The sequence below is a fragment of the Aquarana catesbeiana genome, linkage group LG07 (assembly GCF_042186555.1).
Source record: "Aquarana catesbeiana isolate 2022-GZ linkage group LG07, ASM4218655v1, whole genome shotgun sequence".
NCBI classification, from domain to species: domain Eukaryota; kingdom Metazoa; phylum Chordata; class Amphibia; order Anura; family Ranidae; genus Aquarana; species Aquarana catesbeiana.
Window position 1 is genome coordinate 14,125,072 of NC_133330.1, and position 16,931 is coordinate 14,142,002.

General features: G+C 45.8%; 1 protein-coding gene across 14 annotated transcripts in view; it reads left to right on the top strand.

The window, feature by feature from the left end:
• DOCK3 (dedicator of cytokinesis 3) overlaps positions 1–16,931 on the top strand; it is a 239,580-nt gene that overhangs the window by 57,335 nt on the left and 165,314 nt on the right. For all 14 annotated transcript variants that reach the window (XR_012235189.1, XR_012235190.1, XM_073591625.1 and 11 more), the window contains exon 3: positions 11,595–11,635. Coding sequence is in view for 12 of the 14 variants with exons in the window: in XM_073591625.1 (XP_073447726.1) it covers positions 11,595–11,635 (41 nt within the window). In the remaining 2 variants the exon portion in view is untranslated. The remainder of the gene's footprint in view (positions 1–11,594; positions 11,636–16,931) is intronic.

Here is a 16,931-nt window from a genome sequence, read left to right on the forward strand (position 1 = left end):
CCAGTACACCCCTTATGGAGCAGAGGAATTTTTACATTTTCGCTACGGCCTGTTTTATCCTGCAATAACCTTTTCATTACTTAATATAACAAAGTGTTACATATTTTATCTTTTAAGTACAAACTTATCAAGTTAATAAGTTAATTTTCTCTTGGCAGTATTGTCTTGAGAAAGTATTTTATTTTCTATGCAATCTATAGAAAAACAATGTAACAAAACAAAAAACAATTTGTTTTTGTTTTTTTGGTTTTTCTATTTTTGACCAGTGTTAGTTTAAAAACAAGTGTTCCTATTTATAAAAAGTACACATTTTATTTGATCATTTCTCCTGTGTATAATAATGCTAATATTTTGTTTATATTACAAGGCAGAGCAAAGTTATTCCCAAATAGGGATGAGCCGAACACCCCCGGGTTCAGTTCACAGCAGAACATGCGAACAGGCAAAAAAATTTGTTCGAACACGCGAACACCGCTAAAGTCTATGGGACACAAGCGTGAAAAATCATAAGTGCTAATTTTAAAGGCTTATATGCAAGTTATTGCTATAAAAAGTGTTTGGGGACCTGGGTCCTGCCCCAGGGGACATGTATCAATGCAAAAAAAAAAAGTTTTAAAAACTGCAGTTTTTTCGAGAGCAGTGATTTTAATAATGCTTAAAGTAAAACACTAAAAATGAAATATTCCCTTAAATATCATGCCTGGGGGGTGTCTATAGCATGCCTGCACAGTTTTCCTGTGGTTAGAACAATACCGCAGCAAAATGGCATTTCTAAAAAAGGAAAAAAAGGAAAAAAAGTCATTTAAAACTGCTCGCACCTTTAATGTATTGTCAGGTCCCAGCAATATAGAAAATCATTAAAAAAACGGCATGGGTCCCCCCCCCGGCATGCCTACCCCAGTCCATTACCAGGCCCTTTGGGTCTGGTATGGATATTAAGGGGAACCCCGCACCCAAATTTAAAAAAATGGTGTGGGGGTCCTCCAGGTACTATATACTCTGAATAGCAGTATATATACTATACAGCCTGCCCTATATACTCTGCAGAAAATTGGGGATTAGGTGTTGGTGGTACCAGAACACTGTAAGCCCTCGCTGTTACTCTTGGTGAGCACAGGAATGGGCCCTTCTGTGAAATACTGTATCAAAAATTGTAATTACATGCCCCTGGTAAACAGGGGCAGAAAAATTGGGCCTTGGGTGGTGATGGTGGTGCCACAACACTGTAACCCCTCACAGATACTCTTGTTGGGTGCTGGAATGGGCCCTGCGTTGAAATATTATCTCAAACATAGTAATTACATGCCCCAAGTTAAACAGGGGCAGAAAAATTGGGCCTTGGGTGGTCGTGGTGCCACAACACTGTAACCCCTCACAGATACACCTGTTGGGTGCAGGAATGGGCCCTGCTGTGAAATATTAGATCAGAAATTGTAATTACATGCACCTGTTAGACAGGGGCAGAAAAATTGGGCCTTGGATGGTGGTGGTGGTGCCCTAAACCAAAAATATTGTTGGAAGCTAGCATCATCAAGATTGAGGAGGAATAGGATAGTCAGCATAGGCAGTCTTCAAGGGATCCCACATCCATAGAAAATTCAATCAGTTACATCAGCATCAGGTACTTGATAGCTGCTGATCCAAGCCTGATTCATTTTTATGAATGTGAGCTTATCAACAGAGTCTGTGGACAGGCGCACTCTATGATCCGTTACAAACCCTCCAGCAGCACTGAATGTTCGTTCAGAAAGAACGCTGGATGCAGGACAGGCCAGTAGCTATATATAGCTGTAGCTGTATATACTGTATATATAGCTGTAGCTGTACAATATACAGTAGCTGTATATTGAGCAAGTTCTGGCCAGTGTTCCATCCTCAAGACCCAGTAACACAGTGGATGCTCTGTTGGAAAGTTCTACAAGTCTGCTCTTGCTCTTAGATATTCCTGCACCATGTAATGCAGATGCTGGCGATGGTTGCTTTAACCGATCAGACCTTGGTGCTGAGGACTGAAAATTTGTTTAAAGGCATCAGTCAGCTGGCCACCTTCTCCACCGCTCTTCCTCTGACTGAACGAAGCCTCAGCAACACGTTGTCCAGCACCAGAAAATTGTAACCTCCCAGGGTCTGGAAATGCATTGCACAAACCTTTCTTCAAGGCCTCCTGAAGATGTTTCATCCTCTGCTCCCTCTGTGAAGGCAGGATGGGTTTGCAACCTTACCCTTGTAACGTGGATCAAGAGGGTTGCTAACCAGTAATGATCCCTCTCCTTGATACCACGAATCCTAGGGTCCTTTTGCAGGCTTTGCAGAATCAGGGAGGTCATGCAGCGTAAGTTTGCAGAGGCATTCGATTCAGAGTCCTCTGGGTCACTAATGATCACATGATCCGTAACAACCTCCTCCCAGCCACGTACAACTCCTTGGGTTTCTGGGGACTGAAAACCATCCCTTGAAGACTGCTGCTGAGTGTTATCCTCCACGTCCACGCTGATACTTCTCTTCTTCCTGTGTGTTTGGCTGGCCCGCAGGAATGCTATCTGGATAAAGGGGGCCTTGAGAGGTAAAGAAGTCCTTCTCTTCCTCCCACTGTCCTGCTTCAAGTGCCCTGTCCATTATTCCACGAAGCATGTGCTCCAACAGGAAGATTAGAGGGACAGTGTCACTGATGCATGCATTGTCGATGCTCACTATCCTTGTGGCCTCCTCAAATGGTGACAGGACAGTGCATGCATCCTTAATCAGTAGCCACTGGCGTGACGAAAAGAAGCCAAGCTCCCCTGACCCTGTCCTGATGCCATACTCGCATAGGTACTCATTGATGGCCCTCTGCTGCATGTGGAGCCGCTGCAGCATTGCCAACGTTGAGTTCCACCTGGTGGGCATGTCACAAATGAGGTTGGTGGGAAGGTTGCATTCCCTTTGAGTGTCAGCCAGCCGAGCACTGGCATTGTATGACCAGCGGAAATGACCACAGACTTTTCTGGCCTGCCTCGGGAGATCCTGTAAGCCTGGGTACCTGCTCAAGAACCGCTGCACCACCAAATTCAAGATGTGTGCCAAACATGAAACATGGGTCAAGTGTCCCTGTTGGAGGGCGGAGAGAAGGTTGGTGCCATTGTCCCATACAACCATTCTTGGCTGAAGCTGGTGTGGCTTCAAACACTTCTGAGCCTGCCCCTGCAGAGCTGACAGAATCTCTGCCCCCATGTGGCTCCTGTCCCCTAAGCAGACCAACTCAAGCATCGCATGCAGGACCGGACCTACCATGGGACCCGGTGGGACCATGGGTCCCGGGCGGCACATTCAGAGGGGTGGCAAACTCCCGCCCACCAGCCAGCTCATTCTGCCCACTTTGCTGCTTATTTCACGGGGACTGATCTGGCTTTTGTACTCCCACTTCGTGGTGACTGGAACGCACGATGGGACAGATGTGATGTCGCCAGCCGGAAATGATGGCCACGTCGCCTCCCATATCTTGCATCATTTCCGGCTGATGACATCACGTCCGCCCCATCGTGCGTTCCACCGATACCAGGAAGTTGGAGTACACAAGCCTGATCGGTCCCCTTGAAATAAGCAGCAGAGCGGGCGCAGTGTATCTCTCTCTCCTCCCCTGTCCACAGAGTCCCTTCTTGGTCCGGACACAACAGCCACTACAATGGGTATCAGGGACACTGTTAGAAATCATGGGGCCCCGTACATCCTACCTGATGGGGCCCCCTTCGATCTGGTGGCAGGAGACGTGGCAAGTGACAAGCTGCATCTGCTGACAAGTGACGTGGCAAGTGACACACATCTGCTGACAAGTGACGTAGCAAGTGACATGCATCTGCTGACAAGTGATGTGGCAATTGACACACTGCATCTGGTGGCAGGAGATAGTGGCAAGTGACACGCTAAGGGCTGCCACTGATTCTGCATTATGGTGAACAATTTAATTTTATATTACAATGTAATAATAGAAATAATGCGCTTCAATCATCCTGACACCATAACGACCATGGTGGCGGGATTATTGAAGCGCTAACACCAGGTGTTTGGAATAAAGTGGGCCGGTCTTGATGAAGTCCAGGGCCATATTTTTGTCCCAGTTCAGCCCTGGGCAGAGCACTCGCTGCCATACCCACACAGTGGACTGCCCGCCCATCCTCTCTGTGGCTCCCCCCCCTCATTGCTGCAGACAAATGCCACGTCTGGACAAGAGGCAGAAACTGCAGGAGAAAATCAGCTGTCGAGCTGACAGCCAACAGTGTGAAGGAGAGGAGCTTTTTGCTGTGAGCAGTGACCCCGTGTTGGAAAAGGCATCGCTGGAGGCACGACTGACACTGTAAGCAAGTGCCAGCGCCATTGATCCCATCCCCACCACCACATCTGTCTCTGTCTGAACCCCCCACCACCACAGCTGCATTGGACAGAACCCCCCCCCACCACCACCACCACCACTGTTGCATGTAAATCTGACTTCCTGATTCCCGGAACACCGCTAGTTAAGAGGACAAATCTGCAGAAGAGGCCATAGAGGGAGAAGAAGAGGAGTGGGTGGATGAGAGAGCTGTGGCAGAATCACCACTATCATTTTGGAGACGGAGTGGCGGAACAAGCTCCAACAATACTGAACCCTGTCCTGCACCCTTCCCAGCTGCCAGCAGATTTAACCAGTGCGCCGTGAAGGAAAGGTAACGTCCCTGCCCATGCCTGCTTGACCATGAGTCAGCGGTAATATGCACCTTACTGCTGACCGCCCTGTCTAACGAGGCCAAAACATTCCTTCCACATGCCAGTAGAGAGCAAGAATGGCCTTCCGTGAAAAGAAATGGCGTTTTGTAACCTGCCACTGAGGTACAGCACATTCCACAACTTCACGAAAGGGGGCAGAGTCTACCAGCTGAAAAAGCAGCAGTTTCAGTGCTAGCAATTTGGAAAAGCTAGCATTCAGATGCTGAGCATATGGATGGCTGGGACCAAATTTCTTTTTACGGTTCAGCAACTGGGGTAGGGAAATTTGCCTGCTAAAATCAGATGGTGGTGTACTGCTAGCAGATTGGCTGCAAGTACTTGGGACACCTATTACTATACCTTCATTCCTCTCAGTGCAGGTTTTTGAGAGGACTGGAGGTATAGTGGGGTTGGAGATCTAAGATGAGGAGCAAGGAGATGTGGGTCTTTCAAGTGCTGTTGCCAACGGACTGCATGGCAGGTCGTCATATGTCTGGTGAAGCATGTGGTGCCCAAGCAGCTGCTGGTCTGGCCACGCTTCAGATCTGCTTCAAACATAGGTTGCAAACAGCAACGGTGTGATCTGCTGCACATGTGTTGAAAAAGGCCCACACCATGGAACTTTTAAAAGTCAGTGGGGAGTCAGCAGCGCCCTTCATCTGCAGAGCTCTGCGGTGTGGTGCAATAGGGTGGCTGCCCTTAAGCTGCCCCCTAGAGGACATCCTACCTCATTGGAGTTGTGCCTCCTCCTCCTCTCTTCTCTCAGACACCCAAGTAGAGTCAGTGACCTCATCATCCCCTCCCTCCTCATCACTGGAGCAAACTTGGCAGTATGCTGCAGCTGGGAGAACATGACTGCCAGTTTCTGGTCCTTCTTGGGCACCCCCTCTCTCTAGGCTCACGTTACTCCCTTCCTCAACCTGGGAACCAACATCGGAGGCTTCTAATCGCTGCACATCCTCCAGCAGCATGTACCCGACACTGTGGTCGAATAGTTCTGGGAACTCCTCTGTGCATGATGGTGGGGCTACGAAAGGAGTGACTGTGGACAAGGAGCTGGTGGAATAGGCCGCTTTGGCAACTGCATTGGAAGGCAAATACTCTGAGCCTGGGTGACAGAGGATGAGGAGGATGAGGACGGCTTTGTTATCCGAATATCCGAATTAACTAAAACACGTTTAACAAATTTTTTCGAATATTCCTAAATTCGAAAATTTCGTAAATTCATAAATTTGGAAATTCGGAAATTCGAAAATCCGAAAATTCGAAAATCTGAAATAACTAACTAATATTAGCTTTAACTATTACTAACTATTAAATTATAGGTATTGTAATTTCCTTTCAAATTTGGCTGTTAGTAAACTTAACGGATACAAATTTATCTGAAGTTACGAATTATCTGAAATAACGAATGCCGTATCCAAACCAATGGAACGTAACAAATTAATAATAATAATAAATAACAATAATAATAATAATAAAAACTTTTTATTGTTATTATTATTTATTATTAATTTGTTCCATTCCATTTGTTTAGATGAGGCATTCTTTAGTTCAGAAAATTCGTAACTTCGGATAAATTCGTATTCGTTACGTTCACTAACAGCCAAATTTGAAAAGAAATTCCAATACCTATAATTTAATAGTTATTATTAGTTAGTGAGTTATTCTTTTGAATTCTCGGATTTTCTTTCTTATTTACGGATTTTTGAATTTTTGAATTTATGAATTTATGCATTTTCGAATTTACAAATTTACAAATTTGCGAATTGCGATCATAACGAATGACCCGAAAAATGGAAAAAATAAAACGAATTAAACTAAAATGGACACATTTTTTGGCAGTGCACATGTCTAGTCTGATCTGATGCAGTTAAAGGGGTTTTAAAGGTTTGTGTTTTTTCACCTTAATGCATTCTATGCATTAACCACTTCAGCCCCGGACCATTTGGCTGACCAAAGACCAGAGCACTTTTTGCGATTCGGCACTGCGTCGCTTTAACTGACAATTGCGCGGTCGTGCGACGTGGCTCCCAAACAAAATTGAGGTCTTTTTTTCCTCATAAATAGAGCTTTCTTTTGGTGGCATTTGATAACCTTGGCGGTTTTTTATTTTTTGCGCTATAAACAAAAAAATAGCAACAATTTTGAAAAAAACTCATTATTTTTTACATTTTGCTATAATAAATATCCCCAAAAAATATATTTAAAAAACATTTTTTTTCCTCCGTTTAGGACGTGTTCTTCTACATATTTTTGGTTAAAAAAAACGCAATATGCGTTTATTGATTGGTTTGTGCAAAAGTTATAGCGTTTTATGGCATTTTTATTATTTTATTTTTTTTATTAGTAATGGCGGTGGTCAGTGATTTTTATCATGACTGTGACATTATGGCAGACAGATCGGACACTTTTGGCGCAATTTTGGTACCATTCACATTTATACAGCGATCGGTGCGATTAAAAATGCATTGATTACTGTGTAAATGTGACTGGCAGTGAAGAGGTTAACCAGGAGGAGGCGCTGTAGGGGTTAAGTGTGTCCTAGAGAGTAATTCTAACTGTGGGGGGGAGGGGCTACGTGTGTCATGACACTGATCACCGCTCCCGATCACAGGGAGCTGTGATCAGTGTCAGTGTCACTAGGCAGAACGGGGAAATGCTTGTTTACATCAGCATCTCCCCGTTCTTCCTTTCCGTGAGACGATCGCGGGTATCTCTGCCGACATCAAGTCCGCGGGACCCGTATTCACGTTCATGTAGCTCCCGGCGGGCACGCCCGCAAGCCGCCTCTTAAAGGGCAATGTACAGGTACGTGATTCTGCCTGTACGTGCCCTTTTGCTGATGTATATCGGCATGAGGCAGTCGGAAAGCGGTTAAGGTGAAAAAACACCTGGCAGTCACTGGCCCCCTAGCCCCCCCTCCTCCATTTTACTTACCTGAACCCCTTCATCTCTTCGGCGGGGACGCGCTGTCTCTCTCTCCACGGGGTCCCAGCTCTTGATTGAATAGATTGATAGCAGCGCAGCCATTGGCTCCCGCTGCTGTCAATCAAAACCAATAACGCGGGCGTCGGGGGGGCGGGGCCGAGTCCTACATTCTGTGTCTATAGACGCAAATGCTGGACTCGGGAGCGCGCCCGAGCGCTTCCCCAAGGGGGTTATCAGATGTTGGAAGGAGCCGCGAGAGCCGCCGGGGGACCCCAGAAGACGAGGTTCGGGGCCACTCTGTGCAAAATGAGCTGCACAGTGGAGGTAAGTATGAGATGTTTGTTATTGTAAAATGAAAAAAAAAAAAAAAACCCTTACAATCACTTTAAGGGCAAAGGAGACATCAGGGGTCTGATAGACTCCAGATCTCTCAGTAAAGAGGACCTGTCACTGCTGATTGTTGTTACAAGTGATGTTTACATTCCTTGTGACAGCAATAAAAGTGATTAAAAAAAGCAAATCTAAAATGACAGTGTAAAAATAAAGAAAATTCTAATAAAATAAAAAATAATAAAACATTTATTCAAAGCAACCCCGTCCTCCCTTGCTTGCACACAAAGGCGATCGCACGCATCGGTGCGCACACATATGTAAACGGCACTTGCACCCCACATGTGAGGTATCATGATGAACTTCAGACCCAGAGCAATTATTGTAACCCCCGCACCTCCTGTGTAACTCTAAACTGGTAACCTGTAAAGACATTTAAATCTTCATCTATAGAGATTTTTAGATCCGTATAGTTTGGCGCCATTCCACAAACGTACACAATTTTAAATCGTGACATGTTAGATATCTATTTACTCGGCATAACAACATATTTTATATTATACCATAAAAATGGGTATCATATTGTGTTTGTGTCGCTAAAGTGAATTAAAGTGCATAGTTTTCCAAAAAAATTATGTTTAAAAAATACTGTGTGACATAAAAAAATTGCACCACCCACCATTTTATTCTTTAGGGCTTAAAAAGAACATATATAATTTTTTTTTAGGTTCTTAGTAATTTTTTTGCAAAAATGTATGATTTTTTACATGTAGGAGAAAAGTATCTGAATAGGCTTGGGAAGCAGGTGGTTAATTAGGGCTGATTAGTATTTACTAAGGGTTACAAAGGGGTTAAATGGGAACATGTTTTATTTGTATCTTTTTTATTTTTTTTTATTTGTAAGGTTGTGTTAACTAACATCCTATGCAGGTCAGAGGTCACCCCTTTAATCTGCTATTACTGAGTCAGAGTAGTTACAATGAATTAATAATAACATTGCTACATTGTAACTCTTCTTCACACTGCAGCCTCTCTACTCTGAGTGTCCAGTTTATATGCAGCAGAAAGATCGGTTCTTGTGCAAATAACACAAGTCTCCCTGTCAAGAATCATCAGTAAGGCTCAGTTCACGCCAAGCGCATGTTGGGATCGCGTGCAAAATCATATGCTTTCCCGACACGCACAAAAATGCGCTGCCCTATAGCAGATGTGTGGCAGCGCCATAAATTGTTAATGGCACCCCACGCATTGCTAATGTACGTGTTTTCGCACGTGCCAAACCTTATGGTGCTGCTACACCAAGTGGTTTGGTGTGGCGCTATTTTGGAAAACGGTCATGGACTTCTTTTCCACATTTCTCACACGTAGAGCAGCCCCTTGAAATGAGTGGGCTGCCCTACATGCGAAGCATAGAAATGTGCTAAAAGGTGCGAAAAGACGCACTCATTCGCACCTGTATTGTGTGCACATGTCAACATATTGAGAATTTGTGCCATTCGTACACATCTTGTGTGCGTTCCTGCACCACGCACATAGGGCTGCCCATTCATTTCAGTGAGATGCCTTTTGTGCGTCAAAACCATCAAAGTAGCTCAGGTAGCTTTTTGTGTGTCGATCTTTGCATCTTTTAAACCATGCGTATTGACACTCTTGTTGCGTGCTTTTTATCCGCGTGGAAAATCACACGTCTGCTAGCCGTGTCTGGGGTGTCATAAACAGTGAATGGCACTGTAAGCCGCCCTGTGCATGTGCAGGCACTATTCGGTGGAGGGCACTTCTCGACAGAACACCGGCACGTGTTTTCTCATGTTTCGTAAATGTGTGCAAATATACACAATTTTACATATGTTTACGAGTGGCAGAGGTGTGAATGGGGCTGATCTATCTGCAGTTGAAGCCACAAAAAAATCCTGGTGTTTTGGGGTAGAAGGCCCCCTAGGACATTTTCCCCTCCACCTCCCACAGATTGGTGTTGGGGTGCTTGCTTAGCCTTGTAAAGTATTCCATAGGCGTGCGCAGGGGATGTGCCCAGTGTACCCAGGCACACCTTAATCGCCCTGTGCGGCACAGATTCCCCCTGCTAAAACTACTGACACCGTCCACTGTTCTACTGACACCAACCTCTGCCATACTGACAAAGTCCCCTGCCTTACTGACACCATCCACTGCCCTACTGACACCATCCATTGCCCTACTGACTGACACCAACCTCTGCTCTACTGACACCAATCTTTTCCCTACTGACACATCCACTGCTCTACTGACACCATCCACTGTCCTACTGACACTGTCCACCGATCTACTGACACCATCCACTGCTTTACTGACACCGTCCACTGTCCTACTGACACCATCCTTTGCCCTACTGACACCGTCCACTGCTCTACTGACACCGTCCACTGCTCTATTGACACCATCCACTGCTCTACTGACACCCTCCACTGCTCTACTGACACCGTCCACTGCTCTACTGACACCATCCTCTGCTCTACTGACACCGTCCACTGCTCTAATGACACCATCCACTGCTCTACTGACACCCTCCACTGCTCTACTGACACCGTCCACTGCTCTATTGACACCGTCCACTGCTCTACTGACACCCTCCACTGCTCTACTGACACCGTCCACTGCTCTACTGACACCATCCTCTGCTCTACTGACACTGTCCACTGCTCTACTGACACCATCCTCTGCTCTACTGACACCATCCACTGCCCTACTGACACCATCCACTGCCCTATTGACACCATCCACTGCTCTATTGACACCGTCCACTGCCCTACTGACACCGTCCACTGCTCTACTGACACCGTCCACTGCCCTATTGACACCGTCCACTGCCCTACTGACACCGTCCACTGCTCTACTCACACTGTCCACTGCTCTACTGACACCATCCACTGCTCTACTGACACTGTCCACTGCCATACTGACAAAGTCCCCTGCCTTACTAACACCGTCCTCTGCCCTACTGACACCATCCACTGCTCTACTGACACCATCAACTGCCCTACTGACACCGTCCACTGCCCTACTGACACCATCCACTGCTCTACTGACACCATCCACTGCTCTACTGACACTGTCCATTGCCATGCTGACAAAGTCCCCTGCCTTACTGACACCGTCCTCTGCCCTACTGACACCATCCACTGCCCTACTGACACCGTCCTTTGCTCTACTGACACTGTCCACTGCTCTACTGACCCCGTCCTCTGCTCTACTGACACCGTCCTCTGCTCTACTGACACCGTCCACTGCTCTACTGACACCGTCCACTGCCCTACTGACACCGTCCCCTGTGCGTTTGAGCTTTGGGGTGCAAACCCCAATGCAATAGGCTGCATAAACCTATGGAGAATCAGGTTTTAGAAAGTCCGCACTAGGACAGAAATTTCAGGGGGCTTCATCTGGGGGATGGGGTAGGGGCATATAAGGAAAGCTAGAGCAGGTCCAGACAAGTGAGCGGGGCACTGGATTGGGTGAAATGTGGCCATTCATTCTGATTCCTTCATTTGCCTCTAATCTCTATGTTTCAATTAAGTTCCAATATTACAATGTTGTTACAATAAAGTGAGTGCTGGAGATAACAGGTTCTCTTTATCTTCCAGGTTGGTACAGAGGATCATCATTCAAGAACCCCAATATAAAGGTAATGAATTCTGTACTAAACCAGATGCTTAAAGGAGAACCCCGCTAAGCAAAAATAATGAAGTGATCACATCTGTTAATATAAGAAAATCCACAAGCCTGGCGATAATCGCTCTCCGGTTGTCTCCATTGGCGCTCACTGCCAAATACATGTGCAGCAATTTCACTATAATCCATATTCAGCTGCTGCTCCTCTTCCACAAGGAAGAACTGAAATACAAAACCAGCTATAAAAAATAACTGAGCCATAATTCTGTGGGATCTTTCCCTGCTCTGCTCCTGCATAAGGTGTGCTCACAAGAGGAACACACAGGCACATCTTTTGAGGGTGTCACAAGCCATGTTTGTGTCATTTACAATTACAGACATAGGAGGGACGGTTGATCGTTTGTTGCATTTAGTAGTTTTATAATCCCATTCTGATTTTAGGTGAGCGGGGTTCTTCTTTAACTATTCTCATTGTCCCGTGTGTACCCCTCTTCCTACCCCCCTCTACCCCTGCCTTAAATCAGTGCAGCCTGCTTTAACTGGATCATCATTTATTTTCCAATAAAGAAAAAGCTCCGGTGTTATTGCTGTCAGCAGCAGAGGGTTGTGCCGGGATAGTCAGTGAAAGTGATTCGGCCTCCCAGCTGATGAATTGAAAATGAACGATTCTGCTTCCTTCTTAGTAGTGCAGCGTGGCGCTGGTTGCGCTGTCCTGTTCCTCTCTCTCAGCGAAAGTCTACTGGGCTGTTCAGGTTGAGGAAACAAACTCTTCTTGTCGATAATTGATTTTATCTCAGCAGCTGTTCAGCAGGAATGTTGAGTGCACTGCCTGATACATTGAAGCAGTCACTAGAAAGGGAGCCGAAGGGTAGACAGAGGGGCAGAAAACAGGCCAGACCTACAACCTATGCTTCTGAAGTAGTTCACAGCTCATGGGGTGGGAAGAGGAGGGGGGGGGGGACTTTTACCTTTTTTGCCCTGAGGACTTTGTCCCATAACTGCCACATTTCGTTATATGAAGTACCATGGTGGAAATATAAGATATGAGATTACAATATTAATATGAACGACCGCAACATACAGGGATATACAATGTAATACTGACACATAATCACACACATAGGTTGGACTTGTGTCTTTTTTCAACCTCAGCTACTATGTAACTTTAATCAGGCAAATTGCTATGGCAGGTAGAGTATATGCCAGCCAATCAGAGGCCAGCTCTGATCAGTTCCTGACAGAATTCTGATTGGTTGTTGTGAGTCGCTGCACTCTGCCTGTCTCCTGGAGCTGTCTGTGGTGCTGAACGGACAGTCAGGGCTTTCAAATTAATAAATAAATATGTGAAAAGTGGGGGGGGGGGGATTTGTATTCAGCCTCCTTTACTCTGATACCCCTAACTAAAATCTAGTGGAACCAATTGCCTTCAGAAGTCACATAATTAGTAAATAGAGTCCACCTGTGTGTAATTTAATCTCAGTATAAATACAGCTGTTCTGTGAAGCCCTCAGAGGTTTGTTAGATAACCTTAGTGAACAAACAGCATCACGAAGGCCAAGGAACACACCAGACAGGTCAGGGATAAAGTTGTGGAGAAGTATAAAGCAGGGTCAGGTTATAAAAAAAAAATCTCCCAAGCTTTGAACATCTCACGGAGCTCTGTTCAATCCATCATTGGAAAATGGAAAGAGTATGGCACAACTGCAAACCTACCAAGACATGGCCGTCCACCTAAACTGACCGGCCGGGCAAGGAGAGCATTCATCAGAGAAGAGCCAAGAGGTCCATGGTAACTCTGGAGGAGCTGCAGAGATCCACAGCTCAGGTGGGAGAATCTGTCCACAGGACAACTATTAGTCGTGTTCTCCACAAATCTGCTCTTTATGAAAGAGTGACAAGAAGAAAGACATTGGTGAAAGAAAGTCATAAGAAGTCCTGTTTGCAGTTTGTGAGAAGCCATGTGGAGGACACAGCAAACATGTGGAAGAAGGTGCTCTGGTCAGAGGAGACCAAAACTGAACTTTTTGGTCTAAAAGCAAAACGCTATGTGTGGGGGGAAAACTAACACTGCACATCACCCTGAACACACCATCCCCACTGTGAAACATGGTGGTGGCAGCATCATGGTGTGGGGATGCTTTTCTTCAGCAGGGACAGGGATGCTGGTCAGAGTTAATGGGAAGATGGATGGAGCCAAATACAGGACAATCTTAGAAGAAAACCTGTTAGAGTCTGCAAAAGACTTGAGACTGGGGCGGAGGTTCGCCTTCCAGCAGGACAACGACCCGAAACATACAGCCAGAGCTACAATGGAATGGTTTAGATCAAAGCAAATTCATGTGTTAGAATGGCCCAGTCACAGTCCAGACCTAAATCACATTGAGAATCTGTGACAAGACTTGAAAATTGCTGTTCACAGACGTTCTCCATCCAATCTGACAGAGCTTGAGATATTTTGCAAAGAAGAAGAATGGGCAGAAATGTCCTCTCTAGATGTGCAAAGCTGGTAGAGACATCCCCAAAAAGACTTGCAGCTGTAATTGCAGAGAAAGGCGGTTCTACAAAGTATTGACTCCGGGGGGCGCCATACAAATGTACCCCCCACACTTTTCACATATTTATTTGCAAAAAATATTGAAAACCATTTATCATTTTCCTTCCACATCACAATTATGAGCCACTTTGTGTTGGTCTATCACATAAAATCCCAATAAAATACATTTACATTTTTGGTTGTAACATGACAACATGTGGAAAATATCAAGGGGTATGAATACTTTTTCAAGGCACTGTCTATCTATCTATCTATCTATCTATCTATCTATCTATCTATCTATCTGGAGTAAATGCAGACCAGAAGGGGCTGCAAAGAGGCAGCAGGAGATCAGCAGCTTTTTTTTGTACACAGAGCAAACTAAATTAGCATATTAGCAGCATATCGCACCTCTGCAGAATATTTCACATTTCACTGCTCTATAGTGTGAATTGTAACATATAGATGTGTGCCATGTCCTCAAATCTCTCATGCCCCCCCTGATACCCTCACCCACCCCCACTCTAGCTCCTCATTATGAAGCAGTCATTGCCTGGATGGTGCCCCCCAGAATGTAGTAGTGGCGTGCACTGAGGCGTGAGTCACCAGGCCACACCCCCTTCCAGCTGTACATTTGCATATGTAATTGTATGGCTGTTCCCAGTTCAGTAGAGCTGCTGATGGCTGCAGTTCTATAATAAGGAGGCGGAGAGGGGCCCCGCAGAGCACACTGCCACCGGATCACATCAGGGATGGCACATGTGTCATATTGTGCGTCTGTCTGTTGCTGTGTCCGTCCTCCTTTTACCTCCACTTTTTCACTTCATGTGAATCTCATTTACATGAAATAGTATGAAATACATTTCACATAGGAACCTTCTGATTGCTCAAGGCAACCAGGTTTGGAGAAAACCTTCTCCAATTGGGTGCGTCGCAGTAACGTATGCATTACCGCAACGCGTGTTGATATCACTCACCAGGTTCTGAATGGGTCCTTAAAAACTGAAGTCTGGCCCAGGCAAGGCCGGTGCAAGGGGTGGGCAGGAGGGACAGATGCCCTGGGCACTGTGGTATCATGTGAGGTGGGGAAGAGAATTTGTGTTGTAAGGGGGAATTTGGGGGGGAATTTGGGGGGGCGGGGGTTAAGTATTGCTTAAGGAGGGGGAATCTGGGGGTAATTGTGCTAAAAGTGGTGATTTAGGTGGGTTTGTGTTGGGAGGAAGAAGATTTGTGCTAGGAGGTGGGATTGGGGGGGATTTGTCTTCCTTTCCCTGGCACTGAGTCTCTCTCCAACCGAGCGCAGAGTGGAAGTTTTGGTTTGCCTCGACTGCCAGCTGCCCGTGGCCGGTGGGGGAAGGCGGGGAGTGCGTGGCCCCAGCCCCTCATTACACACTGCCGTTTGGTGGCAGTTCGGTTTTTGGTGTTGTGTGGAGTCCTTTGCGCTGCACCCTTATTGTGGGTGGATGGGGGCAACAGTGGGGGGGGATAGGTAAAGCAGCCCCCTCATTGCACGGGCAGTTCGTGGGCAATTTGGTTTGGATTTTGGGTACAGCATTGTGTCCTTCACTGAGCAGGTGGAATATGTGCTATGTGGGGTTGGGGGGTTGCATTGTCGGGGGGGGCTGTAGGATGCGCCTTCGCTTGTGTTTACAGGGATCCTTGCCCTGGCCTTGGTCTGGCGAGAGGCCGCATGCAAGGGATGATCTGTGTCAGACATTTGTGAACAAAATGCTAAAATGGGAAATGAACACTTTTGATGCTTCGCAACCGCACCTTAAATGCAGCGTTTACGGGTCATTTATGGCGCACTTGTGGGGTATTTTAATAGACGTGAATGGATGCAAAGCATTAGCACCCGCCAAACTCTGGAGACAGCATTATTTTTGCCTTGCCACAATGGGAAGCAACGCCAATGCCGCTGTGCTTACACCTCTATCCACACCTCATTGTAACAATTGGGAGTGGTGGTGATAGGCGCTCAGGAAACTGCAAAAACCAACTGATTTTATTTTATTTTTATAGGTACATTTTTTTTTATATAGATACATTGTATTTTATTTTATGTTTATTTTTAGAGATGCATTGTATTTTATTTTATATTTATTTTTCTAGATACATTGTATTTTATTTTATATTTATTTTTCTAGATACATTGTATTTTATTTTATTTTAACGCACAGGTTTTTGAAAAAAAAATCAGTTGGTTTTTGCAGTTTCCTGAGCGCCTATCACCACCACTCCCAATTGTTACAATGAGGTGTGGATAGAGGTGTAAGCACAGCGGCATTGGCGTTGCTTCCCATTGTGGCAAGGCAAAAATAATGCTGTCTACAGAGTTTGGCGGGTGCTAATGCTTTGCATCCATTCACGTCTATTAAAATACCCCACAAGTGCGCCATAAATGACCCGTAAACGCTGCATTTAAGGTGCGGTTGCGAAGCATCAAAAGTGTTCATTTCCCATTTTAGCATTTTGTTCACAAATGTCTGACACAGATCATCCCTTGCATGCGGCCTCTCGCCTACAAAGTTACAAGGCTGCAGTCTGATCCCTGGGGGAGGGTAGACTGAGGAAATGCTTCCCCCTCCTTCTACAAAGTTACAATGTACAGTCTGATCACTGGGGGAGGGGAGACTGAGGAAATGCTTCCTCCTCCTTCTACAAAGTTACAATGTACAGTCTGATCACTAGGGGAGGGGAGACTGAGGAAATGCTTCCCCCTCCTTCTACAAAGTTACAATGTACAGTCTGATCACTGGGGGGAGGGGCGACTGAG